This window comes from Solanum pennellii, chromosome 1 (assembly GCF_001406875.1).
Source record: "Solanum pennellii chromosome 1, SPENNV200".
In the NCBI taxonomy this organism is placed as follows: Eukaryota; Viridiplantae; Streptophyta; class Magnoliopsida; order Solanales; family Solanaceae; genus Solanum; species Solanum pennellii.
In genome coordinates, this window is record NC_028637.1 from 97,239,525 (window position 1) to 97,260,753 (window position 21,229).

Below are 21,229 nucleotides of genomic sequence, written 5' to 3' on the forward strand. Positions count from 1 at the left end.
AACTTAAAATCACCTCTAGTCAGTCCTAAGATTTAGATATGCAATCTTCTAGATGTTTCGAGTTATTGATATATAATTCGCTTAAAATGATTCAGATTTTTGATACGGTGAATTTTATTTTTAAAAAACAAGACGAAGAAGAAGCAACAACGCCAATCATTAATGACAAAATTGAAAGGAAGAAAAGTGAAAACCATCAAAAACAACCATTAATGACAAAATTGAAAGGAAGAAGAAGCAACAACGGCAGAATGGTGAATTTTATGAACACTACTTTCATCCATGAAGGTAACCCGATGATGTTGATGCTCAAGAAAGACAAGATTTAAGTTTTGAATATCACTATCATTGATTTATTCAGATAAATTTTTTTACGTGAATGATACTAGACTTTCAGTAATACCTATGATTTCGCATAAGTGTTAACTAGTAAAAATTTTCATCTGTTGTCATACTCCCTCAAATTTATCGGTCATTTATTTTTAAGTTTGATTTTTATTTGTCATTCTTTTTCAAATCAAGAAAGAACAATTTTCTTTATCCATTATACCCTCAATTATTAACATAGAGTAAATATTTTTGAAAAATGTAATGAGTAAATATGTTTAACACCCTGTGAATTAGTAGTGATAAAATGATAAATTTAGGAATCAATCATTATTTGTATTTTGTTTGAAACACTTTTGAAACATATACAAGATAATATTTGTTAAAATTGACGTTGCCGAAAATAAGTCTCAGACTTCGACAATATAAAATTCAATCAGAGAAAATGGTGTCACTTGATAAAAATTTCAGTGATCACATTAGGACTTCGGCAAAAAGAAGGATACGTGTGAGAATCACCAATCAGTCAAGTGTGATGGTTCTAGAAGAACATTAGTTAGGGTATAATGGTATTTCTATTTTGTAAAATTAGAAGTTATTAGAGTTTGTTAGGATAAAAAGAACATTTTGCCCTGAGTTGGCAATGTTGTTTGACATTTTCTTCGTCTATAAATATTGTACATAATACATAAATAAACATAGTGATAATTTTTCATATTTTTACTTTCGTTTTTCAATATGGTATCAGAGCAGTAGTTCAATAATTTCTTATATATTCAAATTTTTTTTTTCCAAATTTGAAACAAATTTAAAATACAAGTCAAACCACAAAATATAATACAGAGAAGATCGATATCTCACATCCATATTTCTTGCCTTTAATGATTTCTAGGTATGACTTTTATTAGCACTGCTTTTAATGGATCCAATTATGAAAACTAAAAGAGATGAATTCTCATCTCCTTATTAGCCAAAAACAAATTGGGTTTCATTAATGATACTCTCACAACACCAAAGAAAGATTCACTCTCTTAGCTCATTGTAATAACATAGTAATATCCTTGTTACTCAACTCTTTGAGTACATAAATTGCAGAAAGTGCTATGTACTCAAATACTGCAACAAAAATGTGAAAACTGGAGGAGAGGTATGACCTGGCTGATGGAACAAGTTTTTTTCAGCTGTGGAGGGAGCTAAACACTATTAGTTAAGGAAGGACCAAATAATGTTGTTTCCTGTAAGGATTTGGGATCAACTCAGGGAGCTTAATACTTTGGTCACTTGTTCTTGTGTTTGCATTGGTAGAGCAAAAGAACAGTATAAAAAAATGCTTGAAGATCAAAAGTTAATCCAATTCTTAATGAGACTTATAAAGCATACCGTTCATTGTTTAAATTTTATTAGAAACACTTTTGAAATTAATACAAAATAACATTTGTCGGAATTGATCATTCTTAAATAGTTCTTTTCATTGTGAATTTTATAAGAACATTATTTTTATCCATCAGCGCGATCCGATGAATTCAAGTTTTGATATTTTCCATCATCATTGACTTTTTCAGATCAATTTTTTACGTGAATGGTACTAGACGTATCCAACTTTCCTCCATTACGCCTTTCCTTTATTTCGTCAAGTGCACCTCTAGATGAGAGACATATGTCTTATTTAAAGTTTAAAGATCAAGATTAAATTTTAATAAGACTTATGTCTCTCATCTATAGGTGCACTTGACGAAACGATGAAAAGAGATGATGAAGGGAAGCCAAATCTGTACTCAACTACCATTAATACTTGCAATTATGCAAAATTGTTAACTAGTTAAAAAAAATTCATTTGTGAATTTACTTATCAAATATTTTAAATTTGATTTGTATATCTATTTGTCATTTATTACAAATTAAAAAAGAATAGTTTTCTTTATCATATTATATCTTCAATTATTAACAATGGATTAATATCTTTAAAAAATATAATAAATAAATATATTTAGCACTCTATCATTTAATAATAATAAAATAATAAATTCAGTAATCAAACGTTATTTACATTTTATTTGAAATTTGAAACATATAATACAATATAATATAATTTTTGTCAGAATTGATAACTAAAATACTAGCTCCGTCCCGTAATTGTTGATATTTTTTTTCAAATCATATTCTATAGAATAAATACAATAAATGAACAAATAAAGTAGATAATTAATAAATGAATTACTCCTAATAAAATTAATTAGTTGTAGATTTTCATAGTTAATTAAAATAAATATATTTCCAAAATAAACTAATTAATCAATAAAAATATAATAAATAAAATATAATATTTTTTGTATAATTTTTATAAAATGACATATATTATGGTGCAAGTTCTTTTCATCTTGATTCTTGAATGGTTTGTATAAAAACGCTAGTGTCAGTCATCAACCCAATCGGATGAATTTAAGTTTTGGCAAGAACCGGCCCGGTTCAAGAAACAAGAACTGACCGGGTTTAAGGTACTCCTTTTTTTCTTTTCCTAAATAAATTAGAATTCAAGCTCTCTTTATATATAGTTCAAAAACGTACCATAATTAGATTTCTCTTTCCCCCAAATCTCAATCGCCGGCAAAGAAGCGCGACACTACCAAAATCAATCGACCGGCATCAATCAACCGGCAATGGAGATGACGGAAGGATTAGTGATTCATCAAGTTCTCGTCAAATTCCTTGACGGAAAGCACAAAGCCCTAAATTTCACTACCCCATCCATCTCCGCCCTAACCCTAAAGCACAAAATACAGAGCCTAACTTCAATTCCTTCTCACCTTCAGCTTCTACTGCCTTTCAATTCGTTCTACCCTCTTCATGACCACCAAACCCTATATCTCACAAACGGGTTGCCCGACAACCGAAATAACGGGTCGCCGGAAAATCTCACAAATTTGTCTCCGGAGAAGGGAAATTTTCCGGTTGTGGTGAATTTGTTGCTTCGGCTAAGGGGTGGTAAAGGAGGCTTCGGTTCATTGCTAAGAGGAGCGGCAACCAAGGCAGGGCAGAAGAAGACGAATAATTTTGACGCGTGTAGGGATATGAGTGGTAGAAGGTTGAGGCATGTGAATGCGGAAAAGAAGCTGGAAGAGTGGAGAGCAGAAGCAGAAGAGAGGAAATTGGAGAAGATGGCGGATGAGTTTCTTAAGAAGAATGCAAAGGAAGCTGCGAAGAAAGGTAAACAGGGTGCTACTGGAAGTAACACGGATAAGTATGTGCAGAAGTATAGGGAGGATTCTGCTAAGTGTATGGAGGAAGTGGATAGGTCAGTTAGGGAGTCCCTCAAGGGATTCGTGTCATCTAAAAGGAAGGGGGTTGAGCTCAATGAATCAGAGTCCAAAAAGCTCAAGATATGGTAAGAACTGTCACCTTTTTATTTTTGCATTCTTTTTGCCCCTTTTTGTTTAAGAACAACTAATTTGTTTTGAAAAGCCTCAATTTTTAGTATTGTAATGAGGAATGACTATTGAGGATTAGTATTGGAATGATGAATGATCATTGAGGATTTGTGGGTGACTCGACTAGTTTGTGGTTTAGGTCTGCTGTTGTTTTATGTTGAATTGAGTTCCTTTTTGGAAGCCATATCTTGGGTGGAACAATTGAATGTCATCTCTGTTCTTTTTAGGGAGTGATAGATTTCAGTTTAATGTGAGTGCTTTGACTCCATGCTTTGTATTTTCCAAAATCAAGTAGTTTTGATAGGCGATACTCTTGTATAGTAGGTTCCTCTCTTTTTGGATTGCCTCAAAATATACATTCGGCAACCATAGAACCTTGGTTAACGAGTGGAACACTCTGCTCAGATGTTGAGCAATCAGGGACGGTTATGGGAAATGATCCATTATCAGCATTCTTAAGACCAAGTAGTTGGACAGAAAGGAGGGGAAGTTCTCCGTACCTGGTTTTCCTGATTCTCTCTTTTTATATAATTATTTATTTACTTACTTGATACAGGATGTTGGTTCTCCTGTAGTTGGATCATAAGAATCCTTAGTTAGAATGGGTTTGTGACTTTTCCATCTCCAATTTCGCTCGACCACTATTTACCTAATCAATTTGCTGTAAAAATAAAGTGGTGGAGTGTCACTGTTTTGTTTTTATTATATATATTAAACAATCCAAAGGGGGAGACCTATTGGTCAACGAAATGGTAGGAGAGCCATGATGTGTTTCTCAGGTTCAAATCTGCCCTAGCCTTGTAAATTATATTAAACACTCATAACTGTACTTGTTACCTGCCTGATAGAAAACCTTATAAACTTTTGAATGATTAAATGATTGAATGCACGTAGTAGAAATTATGTTTTTTCTTTGATGATTCTCCACTTTTTGCACAGTTTTTGTACATAATCTATATGTTGAATTTCTCATTTGTTCAATGAACTTATTATCTTATAAAAAAGGAATTATAACTTACAGTTTGTGATTTTTGGTAGGAAGGGTAAGAGGATAATGGGCGATAGTGATAGCGAGGATCTAGATGATGATGATGATGACAGTGATGAAGAAGAGGAAGAGAAAGAGAAATCCATCGTCATAGATAATGGGGGCAATTCAGACTCCAATGGAGAAGCAGAGGGAAGTTTGGATTCTGTAACTGGCAGAAAAGTTGATGGTGGTGCATCTGAGAGTGGCTCCGAGGAAGAAAAGGATACTCTTCTTCTGACGAATCTTGAACCTGGTAAAGATGTCAATGTAAATGCAGTTCACCATGAAAGTGAAAGTCTGTCCTCACTCACTCCAGACAGTCCAGAAAATACTGGGCAGAGTGTTGTTGCCTCTAGTGTTGGCACTGATATTGCATCTGCGATTGAAAGTATTCACACAGAAAAAGAAGCTTCTGGTGCTTCTGAGCCAATTGTTGTGGAGGGGAGCTCTGGTGTGAAAGAAAACAATGCTGCAGAACCCAGTAATAATCTAAGCTCTATATCAGAACCTCAGGAAGATGCACTCTCAAAGGATTCAGAGTTAGAAAAACCTTTGAATTTTGAGCAGTTTAGTTCAGCAGCGGAACTGGAGGTATGCATCATCTCTCATATAGTATAGTTGATTTCCATTGCTTACTACATCTGTGTTGTTCAATATGTATCATTAAAGCCTTCCTCTGCTTGCTGTAACAATTTGTTCTCAACTGGTTGGTAATCAAAATTAAGATTACAATGCTTCACCTTTTCTCTTTGGCTAATTTACAACTTACTATAACCCGCCGCCCCACCCCACTTCACCCACCCCCCTGCGTGTGGCCCTTTCAGTTGTGGATAGCTCAAAAGTTGCTCATGATTGTTACTTGTTTACATGGCCTTCCCTGTGAGATCAATAGCAGTTAATAAATAATTCTTTTTGGTGTGTGTGTGTGTGTGGGCTAGTGGCTAAGTAGGAGAGTCCCAACACTTCTATATCCTGCAGGCTGCACTACCTGTTTACAGTGAAATCCTTAAGAGGGTTAATAAACACCTCATCTGTCATGTTCCATACTTTTTTAATCATCTTTTAGCTACTGTCTGAGTTTTAATTTGTTATTTTTCTTCTGTTACTTTGCATAGCGGATGACACTGCTGCTTTTCTAATTTGTGTTTTAATGTCGATTCAGTGATATCGCTTCAATGACTAGTATAAAACCTCTTTATGGCTTCAATGAAATGTTAACAAAGTTGCTGGAAAATGATTCTGAAGAAAATTGCAGTAAAATAAAAATAAAAAAAAGGCAGGGAAGTCATTCTCTAGTATTCTTTGTTTGAAAAGAATTGGAGTTTAAATGAGAACAAGACCATTTCTTTTCCTTACATTTGCAGTACTTGGAGGAAATCTTTCCTGGGTCCAACAACTTTATTTTTTACTAAATGCATCAAAAAGTGTGAATAATTTACTTTCTGGTACTTGGTTTTCCTTCTCCACACAATCAAATGGTACCAACGGGCTACGTGTCCTTGCTGCGAGTAAGTTCGTGTTTTAGGGGTAATAAGGTTGTGGTCTTCTGTTTATTGGTCTTCCCTTCTTGTTGGAGCTCTGGCCTTAGTGCATTGCTCGGTTCATCTGCCACCGCTCTAAATCTACTCTCTGTCTCAGATAACAATATGGAAGTTTGACATGAATATTTTTTTTTTATATATATATGCTATTTTAATTGGGACTTTATACTCTGATTTTTGAATTGATTGTTGTATGGTCTCTATGTTTTCCTCATCACTCGTAAGCTTGTGTTACTGTTCATTGGTGAATGCAGTAGTGTTTGTTACCAATAATTCCTAACTAAATGTATTTTTGATATGGTTGTGTTAGGTACTCGGCATGGAGAGGTTAAAGTCAGAACTTCAAGTGCGTGGGTTGAAGTGTGGAGGCACCCTGCAAGAACGTGCAGCCAGGCTTTTCTTACTCAAAACCACACCTTTGGAGATGCTTCCAAAGAAGTTGGTTGCTAAGAAGTAATTTTGTGCTCGTTTGTTTTGCTATTGTAGCTGGTTGTAATTGTAACCTCATGTTTCAAGTGTATTTGACTTGCTATGTAAATATGCGTGTGCATTTTTCTATATATTTCAACAACTTCCAAGGACGAACAGCAGTAATTCACCTTTTTAGAGTAATAAAAGGTGACTAATGTTCATTTGGTTCCGATATTTCTGAATTTGTTGTTGTATCACTATGACTTGCTTGGTGCATCTTTTCTAAACGGAATGTAGCAAGTAATGGTGTTTGATTACCTTTCGTTACACACAGACATGTTTTTCCTTTGATTGCCTTTCGTTACACACATTCACGTTTTTCCATTTTAGAGCTTTTTCCTCATAGTGTATCGGTTCGTTTAGAAGTGAAAATTAAAATAGAAACATAAATTAGAGAAAATGTTTTGAACTAATTTGGAGTTGGAACATCGTAATTGCCGGTTTCTCTGCTTGTCCAATTCCATGAAATTGAGATGTATAATTCTGCGAAGAAGTCGAAAACGGAGAAGAAAAAAGGGTTTAAATGTAGAAGCTTTCTTGGAAGAAAATTAGAAGGTTTAAATGCAAACTTTGATTTGGAGCAAAACTGCATAATTATTATCTTTTGATTGATTATCCATATGATTAGCAATGATCATTCCACTTTTTAGTTCATGGGCCTTAATGTACTTTTTTCCTTCTTTAGCGGAAGAACTTTGCTAATAATAGGAAAACAAAGGGGTCCCTCAGCAAAAGATTCCAAAATTATTTTCCTGATTTATATTTTCTATAAAAGCAATCAATGTCCATGTGTTGTACATAAAGAACAACAACTTGTGCTCCCTCCGCCACCAACGAATTAAACAAAGCCACGGTTTCCTAAGCCCAGCTATCTCTCTACGTGGCACTATCGCATTGGTTGAACCACCTCGGTGCAAAAAAACAAAAAAATTATACACACAAATAGAAAGATTGTGCGCCCCGCCCCACAAATCTCATCTGTTGAGAACTGTATTCCTTTCTTCAACTTCTAAAGAATTTTTCTGCGGAACTATACATACAGCTTTCTGTATATATAAAGATTCGTGACTTCAAAAACCCTAAAAATGGTGAAGTTGTAGAGAGAGAAAGTGAGCTATAGCTTGGCGATGTTGGAGAGGTGGTGCGGAACTCGAGGTAAAGATTCCCGTCTTTGTAACTTTAACCCGGACTCGCATTCTCAACATTGACTGTGCGAGAAATGCCTACGTCACCTGAAGAAAACCCTAACCCTAAGGCGAAATCGGCGGCGGCGGCGGCGAAGAAGAAACGGCGGTCGAGCTTGTCGGATATATGGAATAACAAGGATGCTCAGGCGTTGAAGCAATTGGTGCTTCAAATGCGAGCTCAATCGGTTTCTAATTCCACTACTCCACCGTCTGAGCCCGAATCTGATATCCAATCCCTAACCCAAGAAGACGGGGAGCCGACCCGTTTTAGTTCTGGACCAGATTATACCGCCGTACTTTCTGATAAGTTGCTGTTGAATGTGCTTTCGAAGCTTCCGGAACACCAGCATATTTCTAATTCATTGGTTTGTAAGCGTTGGTGTAAGCTTAGTGGGAAGTTGGTTAGGTCTATTAAGCTGTTAGATTGGGAATTTTTGGAATCTGGAAGGCTTAGTTATAGATTTCCGGGTTTAATTGACATTGACCTAGTTCGAGCATGTGTGAAATCCCGGAGGAATTCGGGAATTGTGATGAGTCATAGGCTCGTTTCGGTGCATTTGGATTCGAACTCTATTCATGGAGGGTTTGTTGGGAAAGAGGGGTTTTTGGGACAAGAGGTGGTTGATGGAGGGGTTAAGGTTTTAGTTGAGGGTTGTGCTAATTTAAGAAGAATAGTATTGATAAATGCGAGTGTAGAGGGGCTCGGTTATTTGGGTGAAAAGTGTGAAACTTTGCAGGAGTTGGAATTGCATTTCTCTGATGACTTTGCATTGAAGGGATTATTTGGCTGTAGGAATTTGCAGATACTGAAATTGGTTGGTTGTATTGATGGATTATATAATTCCATGGTTTCAGATATAGGATTGACAATTTTAGCTCAAGGGTGTCCACGTTTACTGAAGCTTGAGCTGGTCGGATGTGAGGGAAGTTATGATGGGATCAAAGCAATTGGGCAGTGCTGTCAGATGCTTGAGGAATTGATACTTTGTGATCATAGGATGGATGGTGGGTGGTTGTCTGCTTTGTCATTTTGCAGCAACTTGAAAACTTTGAAGCTTCAGTATTGTAAGGTTCTAGATTCATGTCCTGGCCCTGATGAGCACTTGGGTTCTTGTTATACTCTCAATGAGCTACATTTACATCAGTGTCAATTACGGGATAAGCAAGGTGTGAGAGCATTGTTTCTGGTTTGTGGGACTGTCCGAGAGCTTGTCTTTGGGGACTGTTGGGGATTAGACAACACTATATTTGCTGCTGCAAGTGTTTGTCGGTACGAACACATATTTATTCTATTTATGTATTGTATATGCATTTCTAACTTAAACAGAATCTGATAAATTCAAAATTGATGTATTATATTGTTAATGAGTGCATGTAGAAATGGAAAACTTGCTGAATGGATAGGGAAATTTTCATCTTTAGCAATTGAATGACCAACTTTTTTGGCGAGAAATTATCTGTTTGCAAACATAGAAAATAGGTGCATTTCTTTAAAAGGATTTGTAACCAAACATCAGAAGAGACTTCTATAGTCATTTGCTTATTAAAATTCTGTGTTATAAATCTCAGAGAAAAAGGAGGTAACTAACAATGTAGTGATGAGATAAATTACAACAACAAACCCAATGTAATATCACAAATGGGATCAGGGAGGGTAGAGTGTACGCATACCTTAACCCTACCTTGAGAAGGTTGAGAGGCTGCTTTCGGTAGACCCTTGGTGGGGTCAGAGAGGTAGATAAATTATCATCATTAAATGCACAAAGTGTTCCAAAATCAGTTTGACACCTAAAATTTCTTTCTACAGTATCTAATATTTAATAATTTGACTGCTTTTCTCTACAGTAGAATGATAACATAATAAATGTGGTGACACTTCCAAGATTAATGGGAACTTTTTTCTTTTCTAGGAGCTTGAGAAATCTCTCTTTGGAAGGATGCTCATTGCTCACGACGGAAGGATTAGATTCGGTAGTTCAGTCATGGAAAGAGCTTGAAAGGCTTAAGGTAGTCTCATGTAACAATATAAAGGATAGTGAAATAACGCCAGAACTAGCAACTTTATTTTCTGTTCTCAAAGAGCTAAAGTGGAGGCCAGATTCTCGATCTTTTCTATCATCAGGTCTTGAAGGGACTGGTATTGGGCAGAAAGGTGGTAGATCATTGCGGAGGAAGTAAGTGTGAACTGGTAAAGATGTCAATGTAAATGCATTTCACCATGAAGGTGAAAGTCTGTCTTCACTCGTTCCAGACAGTCCAGAAAATATTGGGTAGAGTGTTGTTGCCTCTACTGTTGGTACTGATATTGCATCTGCAATTGAAAGTACTCAAACAGAAAAAGAAGCTTCTGGTACTTCTGAGCCAATTGTTGTGGAAGCGAGCTCCGGTGTGAAAGAAAGCAATATTGCTGAACCCAGTAATAATTTAAGACCTATACCAGTTCCTCGGGAAGATGCAGTCTCAAAGGATTCAGACTTCGAAAAAACTTTGATTTCCAAGAATTTAATTCAGTGGTGGAACTGGAGGTATGCATAATCTCTGATATTAGTATAGTTGATTTCCATTGCTTAGTATATATGTGTTGTTCAATACGTATCATTAAAGCCTTTCTCTGCTTGCTGTAACCATTTGTTCTCAACTTCTTGTTATTCAAATTGAAAACTACAGTGCTTCAACTTTTTTGTTTGGCTAATTCTACAACTTGTTATAACCCCCAGCCCCACTCCACCCCCTGCGCGTGCCCCTTTCTGTTCTGGATAGCTCAAAAGTTGCCAATGACTGCAATTCGGTGATTGTTACTTGCTTACATGGCCTTCTCTGTGAGATCAATAGCAGTTTATAAATAACTTTTGGGGGTGTGTGCCCCTAGTGGCTAAGTAAGAGTGTCCCAACACTTCTATATCCTGCTGGCTGCACTCCAGATAAACATAAATTGTTGACATTGAAATCCTTGAGAGGGTTAAGAAACACCTCATCTGTCATGGCCCATACTTTTTTTAAATCATTGTTTAGCTAATGTCCAAGTTTAATTTGTTATTTTCTTCTGTTACTTTGCATAGCTGAATGCTGATGGATGGCACTGCTGCTTTTCTAATTTGTGTTTTTAGTGTTGATTCAGTGATATTGCTTCAGTGACTGGTAAAAACTCCTTTATGGCTTCAATGGGATGTTAACAAAGTTGCTGGAAAATGATTCTTGAGAGAATTGCAGTAAAATAAAAAAAATAGAAAGCAGGGAAGTATTTCTCTAGTATTCGTTGTTTGAAAGAAATTGGAGTATAAATGAGAACAAAACCCTTTTTTTCCCTTACATTTGTGCAGGACCTTGGAGAAAATCTTTTCTGGGTGAAGTTTTTAAGTGCATTTCCATCATCTTTATTTTTTTACTAAATGCATCAAAAAGTGTTGATAATTATCTTTCTGGTACTTGATTTACCAATTCTCAGAAGAAAAAAAATTAACATTCTGGTACTTGGTTTTCCTTTCCACACAATCAAGTGGTACCTATGTGTCGTTACTGCGAGTTAAAATCGTGTTTTAGGGGGGAAAGGATGTGTCTCTTCTGTTTATTGGTCTTCCGTTCTTGTTGGAACTGTGGCCTTCGGGCATTGCTTGGTTCATCTGCCACTGCTAAGTTTGTACTATTTGACTCAGATAACAGTATGGAAGTTTGACATGAATACTTTGATATATGCGCTATGCCTTTAAATTGGGACTATATACTATGATTTTGGCATTGATATTGTTGTCTGGTCTCTACGTTTTCCTCGTCTCCAGTAAGCTTGTGTTACTGTTCATTGGTAAATGCAGTAGTGTTTGTCACCAATAATTCCTAACTATATGTACTTTGATTGGATTGTGTTAGCCCTTAGGTCATCGCCATGGAGAGGTTAAAGTTAGAACTTCAAGTGCGTGGGTTGAAATGTGGAGGCACTCTACAAGAACGTGCAGCCAGGCTTTTCTTGCTCTCAACCACACCTTTGGAGATGCTTCCAAAGAAGTTGCTTGCTAAGAAGTAATTCTGTGCACGTTTGTTTTGCTATTGTAGCTAGTTGTAATTGTAGCTTCATGTTTTAAGTGTCAGCTTATTCTCTATTTGACTTACGATGTAGATATGCGTATGTATGTTTCAATAAATTCGACTACTTACAAGGACAAACAGCAGCAATTCACTTTTTAGAGTAATAAACTAATGTTTATTTGGTTCTGATATTTCTGAATTTGATGTTGTATCACCATGATTTGCTTGATTCATCTTTTCTAAACGGAATCCAACAAGTAATGGTTTTTGAAATGAACCAAACCAAGAATCTTGAGAACTTACAGTTCCCTTCTGATCGTCTTTAGTTATATACACAATCATGTTAAGATTTATACAATAATTCTAAACAGGTATAATCTATTTGCACCTGGAGAAGATCATGAATGAAGAGAATTTCTGCAAATAGGGCAACTGCTATTCATCTTCAACCACTTATCAACACATTCAACATGGAAGCAATGTTCACATTCAGGTATGCATCTGAGTGTTTCTCCTGCACTGTACTCACCCAAGCATATTGCGCAAATCATAACGTTTATTCCCGAAATTCGCCTGCTTTCACCAAGAACCACTTTGGGATAGGACTGAATCGTGGATTCATCAAGCCCTTCTATCACAATCATTGGCATTGGTGCTGAGCTCGCCATAGATGCTGTGGCAGTAGCCACTTGGCGGCGGTGGTTTAGTTCGAGAAAAGCTCGGCATGAAACACAGATTAAACAGAGGACCGATGGTAAAATGAGGGACACACCCACGAAAAATATCAAGATTATTTCTTTACGTGCAGTCCCACCTGTCAATTCAAACAACTTAATCATATATGTTGTAAAATCAATAATTAGCTATATAATATAATTCAATATCAACTACTAGTATATAAAATTATTTCTATGTGTGTGTGGAAAATAAAAAATAAAAGAGTGAAGCACAAACGTTAGACTTTTATAACCTTAGGACTCCCGTCTAATTCACATTTCGTATACGTAATATCGCAAATGCGTAGGTGTGATAGCTACACAAGGCCCGCATATCAAAATCTGATCATTTTCCAAGGTAAGGTAAATTTATACAAAGGAAAAAGGGTATAATATACCCTCAACTTTATATATATCCTCGTTATGAAAGTGAATCAGATATACCTCTAAAATTGTACAAATGACTCGTGAGCATCGATTAGCAAGTTGTGTTGCCACAATATTTTTACTGATTCACTCAATAAACAATCATTAGCGATAAGACAGAGAAAAAATCCACAAAATTCACCTGTTTTTGGAGTTGGAGCATTGGAATTGCTGGCTTCTGTGCTTGTCTTGTTACTTTCAAGATGAACATCCCATGTTAGTCGAACATCTCCATGAAAATGAGATAACAAGGAGAAGGTGTAATTCTGCGAAGAAGTCGAAAACGGAGAAGAAAAAAGGTTTAAATGTAGAAGCTTTCTTGGTAGAAAATTATAAGGATTTTGGAGTTTTATCTCTTTAGTGGAATAGTTGATTTCTTGTACAAGAAAATCTCCTGAAAATGGAATAGTGAGTAGTGTATTGCCTTGATCAGTACATCTTAGGGGAAAGTTATTATAGTTTGGATTTTGTTGAGTATTTTGAGATTGTAATTTGAAAGGGTATTGTATGGTGAGATTCCCACAAATGGAAATGTTTGAAGAGAAATTTTGAGTATTACTAAGGACACAATGATGAGAAAAAAGAAAGAAGAAGAGACTCATAATGCTCATAGGTCTCATTTCTGGAGATCTTGACTTTTTTGTTTGGAAATTTTTTTTTTAAGGTTGTTCACCAGACACTAATGATCAATTAATTTAAAATAGTATATATCTCTTTTATTGTCATATTTATATATGTTTGGTCTTCTCAAGCAAAACAAGACACAAAGACTTGGACAAAGTTTATTTTACATTTATGTGATAAATTATGTAATTAACTTTCCTCTCTCTGTCAAGCCCTAAAATACTAACACAAACTATATAGACTGGAAAACAACAAAATCTTGTACTCATAAAGAGTCCATTTCTTTTTTATATTACGATTTGTAAGCTTTGTATCTTCAAATAAGATATACTTTTCTTTTTCATATAATAATTGCTTCCATATAGCCCTTTTATGGACTGAGAAAGTGGGGAAAGAAGAACGTACGTGCAAAGCATAATTAAAATGCTTTGCCTCTTTAGCTATAAATTAAGTATCAAGCTAACAAAAAATAAAAATAAAAATGCAAGCAGCAAGCATATCATCATTTTGTAGTAGAGGACAAAAATTTCGGCAATTTATTATTTAAAAGCGTGACTTAATTTCAGTATGACACTACGATAAAAATTGTTTTTAGAGGTAATAAATATACACTTAAGTTTTTACCAGCATTAATTAATTATCATTAGATTCAATATCTCTACGAATTTTAATGCATTAATTACAAAGAAGCTAAAAACCTCTAAAATATATATTTAACGATAATTAAACTATTATCATTAATTAATTGACCGTTATATCTTTTTTCCTTCCCTGCACCACAAATAGAAATGATTAAATCTAAGTCAAGAGGGTTGAGAAACAACATGACCACTTTTCATATAGAGCAAGTCAATGGTAATTAATATATCTTGTAGACTTATTTGATTTTTCCACAACACTAATACACCTTGAGAACAAATATGAACATTTGATTAGAGTTGAAGAAACGAAAACTAATATGAATGGTTGGAAGTCTCAAGAATCGACATCTATCAATAAGACTTGCTTTTGATAGTGTTGTTTTTATCTATTATTATTATTATTATTATTATTATTATTATGACTTTTATTATTATTGTTATTATTATTATTATCTAAAATAATAAAATTATTAATCATTCGACGAAACCAGGAGAAAGAAGGGGGAAAGGGTGGAATAAGGAATCAAAAACAAAAGATCCTTTATATGGATCACAACTACATTGGAGAAAAAGTCAATAACTACACTAATTCTGGTAGCCTCTATTGTCTATGATCAATGGTAGAATCAAGAGTGTCACTCGTCACAACTTGGTCAAAAAACTTTATAATTAACATTACTTACTCCTATGTTTGGGACAATAATCCCTTTTTTGAAAATTACTTAACCCGTTTCACAAAGAATGACCTGGTTTGATTTGGCAAGAAGTTTAAGAATATAAAGAAAATTTTTGAATCTCGTGGTCCTAAATTAAAATTAGGTTAAATGTACAAAATTGCTCTTTGATCTTTTGACCTTAAACATGTCAAGTGAAAAGCTAAAATTAAAATGTTACAAAAAAACGAAGAGATTATTCCTTTTTAAATAGACTAAAAAGGAAAGAAGATCATTCTTTTCGAAGCGGAGAGAGTATAATCAATTTGTAAGAGGATAAAAAAGCTTTCAAATCTCACCGATCCAATCCAGTCCAAATTTGTTTACAAGTCAAATTATGACAATATATGGACATGAGAAATCATAGCAACTCAGTTGGTTAGTTATATGAACTTTCAATTTGTTCGTAAGAGTTCGATTCCCTCTACCTGAAAAAATAAAAGACAATAGGTGGACATGATTTTATAGCAAAAGGAAATCTTTATAAACATCAAGCTACAAATTAGGCAATTTAGAGAAAAGGAGACACTTTCGACAAACAGGACAAGTAGTATTCAACTTCAACCACTTATCAACACAATCAATATGGAAGCAATGTTGACACCCCGGCATACACTTTGCTATCTCTCCAGCATTGTACTCCGCCAGGCATATCGGGCAACTCGATTCGTTTTTATCGACAACAATTTTTCTGTACGATTGAATCGTAGACTCATCAAGACCAACCACACGACTAGCCCCTGCTTCCGCGGCTGATTCACCGCCATTTTCTGGATATTGGCGGTGAATGCCTGCAACGCGGAAGCGAAAAGCTATACAGATTACTAAAAAGGTGGATGGGATAACAAAACATATGGTAACGATTAGGACGAAAATGATCAAGTGACGATTTGCCATGATTCTGGAATCTGGAATCAACTAAATGCAGACTGCTTATATATATATTAGATTCTAATGAATTTTGTTAATTTATTATGAAATGTATTATTTTAAAGTCAACTCTGTATACGTATTATTATGTACTAGTTGATAATTCTTTTTTGTTAATGATGTGTGACGTTATTATAATTAATATGATCCAATTGAATCTTTTTTATTCTTGTATGATGCGTAATGGAGGAGTCGATTATATCCCTGGCACATTTTTATTTAGGGTGTGTGGCATGTAATAAAAATATTCTAAATTTCTTTTTTTAAAGAACAGAAAAAATAAGTTTCATAAGTCACACTTTGGAGATTTGTTTGGATGAACTTATAAAAAAGTCAAAAATTAAAAGTTGTAAATAGATGATACCATAATTTTGACTTTCGACTTATTTTAAACTTTTTGACCTAAAAGTTGATGCTTAAAAACACTTAACCTTTCCAGGCATTTCTAAAACTTAAAAACCATTTAAAAATCAAAAGCACCTAAAAATAAGTTAATCCAAATGGACAAAGACTAATATATCCAAACAACATACCCATAATGTTTGAGTCCGGAACCTAAAGGGTATAAAATATTAACAAAAATTCCAAAACAGTATATAAAATTTATATTAACGAAAACAGCAAAATCGCTGGAACAACAGCGATTTCCTCCACCAGAAAAAGCAAAATCGCTGCTACTGCAGCAATTTTGCAAAATGTGAATTTTTTTTTTTAAAAAAATGAAAATAGCTACCTATGCAGCGATTTCCATTTTTTTAAAAAAAAAAAATTAGAAAATCGCCGCCTAGGCAGCGATTTTCATTTTTTTTAAAAAAAAAATTCTTTTAGAAAATCGCAGACTAGGTAGCGATTTCCATTTTTAAAAATTAAAAAATATTCAAATCGCTGCCTAGGTAGCGATTTGAATTTTTTTTTAAAAAAAATCACATTTTGCAAAATCGCTGCAGTAGCAGTGATTTTACTTTTTCTAGTGGAGGAAATTGTTGTTGTTCCAACAATTTTGCCGTTTTTGTTAATATAAAATTTTATATACCGTTTTAAAATTTTGATTAATATTTTATACCCTTTAGGCTTCGGACTCCGTAATGTTTTCCTACATTACAAATTAATAACGATTTTCTTTGTTGAACTAATTCGTCTGCCTCTTTCCATTTTTTTCTTATAATTTGATTGAACAATTTAGCTACAGTAAATTAGCATGATGAAAAATAGGTATCGAAACACAGAATTTTAAAAAAGAATAAAGAAATTTTAACCAACACATAATGGAAAATTAGTTTGTTCGTAGATTACAATTAATTTAAGAAAGCGTGTATGTTTATCTAATATCCAAAATCATAATAAGGATCTCTCTGTATTACTCCACCATTCCATATTAATTAAGTTTCTGAGATATTTTTTTATTTTTTAAATTAACTTAATTATTTAATATTCAAAATTATTTTTAAAATATTTTTCCAATTTTACCCTTCATCTGGATATTCAATGTGATAACTTTAATAAATTTGAAATACTTAATAGGAGTAAAAATGAAAAATTATGCTTAATTTATATTTTAATTTACTTTTTAAAAAAAAGTATGGAATACCTCAAAATTTAATTAATATGAAATGGAGAGAGTATAATATAAACCAATAAATAATTTGCTTCAATAATCATAGTTGGTAACCGTATAAATACTAATCAAAGGTACGGAAGGTTAAAATGGACAATTAGTAATTTTGACTAATTAAAAAAAAAATAATTCCGATGGACCGGTGCGCATCTCCAAAAGCCCTTCAATAAAACTCGATTGTTTAATGTAAGCAATCGGCTATTTCGATTGATGAAAAGGTTACGTTCTTAATTCTTAATTATTATTATTTGATCATAAATTTTGGTTCAAATGGGTTTAAAAATATCTGTTTGATGATGATGATATTTGATTTAATTTTAAAATTTTAATTTTCAAATACTTTTAAATTTTCAAAAATTGGCTCAACCCTCATTTTATGTTTTTTGAGACTTTCACACACAAAAATTTAATTTTTTTTTCAAATAAATTGCATATCTAAATATCACTTTAAACTTCCAAAATCACAACTTGAGAAATAAAAAACTAAATTCTACTAATATTTCTACTAATATTTGTCGTCCTCAGTTACACGGACAAGAAAGTTTCATCAGTTGAACTTGAGTAATAAGCTTCATCACCAAACTTTGACGTATTTATATATAAATATGCCCTTTAACTTAGCTTTAAATTACATATATGCCCTTCAATTTTGGATTTGTACAATTAGACACTTAAACTTGTATAAAGTTGAACAAATAGACATAAACGTCCTACATGTCCATCCTACATGTCATTTTTTGTCCTATGTAGTGTCCTACGTGTATTTTGCCATATAAAACTCATGTGTTTATTTATTTAAAAGTTGGATACTTAATGTGCATGTTTGTGCATTATAAAAGTTCAAGGTCATAGCTAAAATTTAAAACTAAGTTTTAGGGTCCAATATATGTATTATGCCAAAAGAAAAAGTAATCATTTAATATGTGCTGATCTTTATTTAATTTTGTTGAACTTACTTTTTTAAACTATTTTAAAAAAAATAGATTTTCCCTTTTTGATAATTTTTCAATTATAATTTTTCACGTGACAGGTTTAAAATCACAAAAATTATAAAATAATGGATATTTTATTATATTTTAATTTAAGACCATAACACATGTCCAAGTTATTTAAGATTTTATCTACTAATCTCTTTGTTTCAATCTCTGTGACGACCTAGCTGTTTACTATTTGGAGAATTAAAATATGTTATTTTTTATTATGAATTTTTAAAATACTTTTGTGACGTATAATACTTTTTTTATTTTTATGAGACGTATAATACTAATTGTAAATCTGTAAATATTATTTCAAAATAGTTAAAAGTGCAATAACAAATTTTACAAACAAACAAAAATAGTTAATTAAACTCTCAGAATCCAAATCAAATAACATAAATTGAAATGGATAATATTATTTTTTTATGCCAAATAGAATCATCATATCATCATGTATCATATAATAATAATAATAATTAATTATTATTAATATATTATTATAAGTGGGAAGCTCTAAAGTAAAAAGTTAAATTACCATTTTGACCTTGTACTAAACTGAAATTTGATTAATTATTTAACATTTAATTAGTTAATTTAAATATTAAATTGTATCATTTTAATAAAAATATTAATAACTTTTGTACTTCTTTAGATTAATTTCTAATTAAAATATCTAATTTAATAGTAATATTTATCATCTATAAATATGTATATTTAATTTAATCTTCATCATATCATATAATAATAATAATAATAATAATAATAATAATAATAATAATAATAATAATAATAAAAGTGGAAGGAATATTAGACAAAAATTAGATTACATATTGTCCGTATATCAGATATAAATACTATTAATCATCTAATAAATTGTTGATTGAATATTAAATAGTAAATTTTAGTTACTATAAGGGAGAATTACACATTAAGCAATATCAAATTTTTCAAATTCTTTCGGTTACAATTTTATTTATGTTGATAGTGAATTAATATTAAATTGTCAGAAACAATCATTATCAAGAAGACAAAAAGACTCTTTTAATAATATTGTTCAATGAATTAAAGGTGAAGACTAAAGGTTACATAATTAATTAGGAAACTGATAGGTCTCTTTATTTTTTCCTTTCATCTCTCCTCACCTAAAATTCATCTGATCTTCTTACTAAAGTATGTTAATATGTCAATTCTCTCTTATAAATTAAGATTCATTTTCTCATTTTTGGTATATCATATCTTTCTTCTTTTTTGATTTCCTTTCTTATCATAGTCATAGACTGTTGAAGAAAAGTTGTCATCAATCTTTGCAGAATTATTAAGGGCAATAGCATTATTTTGTATTCGGACCGAAGAAACTATGATTAATTGATTGATTAATTGTAAAGAATATTTGAAAGGAATAATATTTTTTTTATCACGTTATACGAATCATAACAAAATAATAAATGTTTGTACTATATTATGTAAAGTGATTATAGCGATGACCATTTGTAAGTGATTTTCATATTAGTTTTAAATGTTCTTTATAATGTATTCTCCTCTTATTCCTTTTAAGTTAAATATGTTCACTATTTATATAAAGAGATTTGTGTCTAAATAATTAAATATATGTTAATTATTTAGACTTTATATAATTATTGGCATAGAACATGTACAATATTATATTTCTTATTTTCAAACGAAACTAAAAATTGTCTATGATATATTAGATATTTTATCATATGTCAAATTATCTGTGTTTTAAATGAATAATTTGAAATATTTGACAGATATGTTAAATGACTATGCATGCATTTATAATTAGTTCATTATTTCATAAATTAGTATCTGTTTCAGGTACTTCTTATTTCCTTTTTTTTTTTTTACTTTTTAGATACTCATTTGCTTAAATCAAAAAATATTTATGACTTCTAACCGTAATTATTAGTTATAATACAAAATTTATATGGGAAAAGGGTCTGATATACCCCTCAACTTTGTCATTTGGAGCTGATATACCCTTCGTTATAAAAGTGGCTCATATATGCCCTTACCGTTATACAAACGGCTCACATATACCCCTGCCATTACAAAATGGCTCACATATACCCTTCATTTAACGGAAGTCAAAAAATTAGTTTTAAATTTATATTTATTACTTCTAATTTTTTTAAAAAAATTATTTAGGGGTATATATGATTCTTCTATCAAAGTTCAAGGTATATTTTAATTTTTTTCATACATAAATTATTTTTTGACTTCTTTTATTATAATTATTTGAATTTCTTATTCTTATTTTATTTTTTTCTTTCATTCCTTAGTTTAAAGAATAAAAAATTAAACTATTTTTTTGTGTGTGTATTGTAATTTAATTTCATATTCGAAGAAAAAATTTGATCATCTACAATAAGTTTTAGAAGAATATTAGTGAAACATAAATAAATTTGATTATCAAAATAATAATTATAAATTAGTCATAGAAACCAAAAAAAATAAAAAAAAAATATGTTTGATGAGGATTAAATTTACTCATATGGGATTATATTTTTTTAGAAAAAAATAATAAAAATTTAGATTAAAATTATTATATTTTTCATTTCCGTTAGA

The 21,229-nt window shown here is 32.2% G+C and overlaps 4 protein-coding genes across 7 annotated transcripts; 2 read left to right on the forward strand and 2 right to left on the reverse strand.

Moving 5' to 3' along the window:
• Positions 1–2,871: 2,871 nt before the first annotated feature.
• LOC107007865 (replication stress response regulator SDE2) lies at positions 2,872–6,976 on the forward strand. The gene is made up of 3 exons (XM_015206679.2): positions 2,872–3,709; positions 4,791–5,373; positions 6,634–6,976. Exons 1-3 carry the CDS (start codon positions 2,985–2,987, stop codon positions 6,778–6,780), a joined length of 1,455 nt encoding a protein of 484 aa, XP_015062165.1. The 5' UTR covers positions 2,872–2,984; the 3' UTR covers positions 6,781–6,976.
• A 772-nt stretch (positions 6,977–7,748) lies between these two features.
• Positions 7,749–12,200, forward strand: LOC107007836 (F-box protein At5g51380-like). 4 transcript variants are annotated; one of them, XM_027916556.1, is made up of 4 exons: positions 7,749–9,251; positions 9,892–10,506; positions 11,100–11,756; positions 11,846–12,200. In XM_027916556.1, exons 1-2 carry the CDS (start codon positions 8,014–8,016, stop codon positions 10,157–10,159), a joined length of 1,506 nt encoding a protein of 501 aa, XP_027772357.1. In that variant the 5' UTR covers positions 7,749–8,013; the 3' UTR covers positions 10,160–10,506; positions 11,100–11,756; positions 11,846–12,200. The 4 variants fall into 4 exon arrangements, with proteins under 4 accessions (XP_027772357.1, XP_015062123.1, XP_015062122.1 ...); XM_015206637.2 differs by having other exon boundaries at positions 11,089–12,200; XM_015206636.2 differs by having other exon boundaries at positions 11,100–12,200.
• Positions 12,201–12,373: 173 nt separating this feature from the next.
• Positions 12,374–13,821, reverse strand: LOC107007837 (putative RING-H2 finger protein ATL21A). Its single transcript, XM_015206638.2, has 2 exons — positions 13,286–13,821; positions 12,374–12,815 (listed from the first exon to the last, which is right to left on the reverse strand). The coding sequence occupies exons 1-2, from the start codon at positions 13,761–13,763 to the stop codon at positions 12,400–12,402; spliced, it is 894 nt and encodes a 297-aa protein (XP_015062124.1). The 5' UTR covers positions 13,764–13,821; the 3' UTR covers positions 12,374–12,399.
• A 1,795-nt stretch (positions 13,822–15,616) lies between these two features.
• Positions 15,617–16,018, reverse strand: LOC107032006 (RING-H2 finger protein ATL20-like). Its single transcript, XM_015233558.2, has one exon. It carries the CDS (start codon positions 16,016–16,018, stop codon positions 15,617–15,619), a length of 402 nt encoding a protein of 133 aa, XP_015089044.1.
• Positions 16,019–21,229: the final 5,211 nt, after the last annotated feature.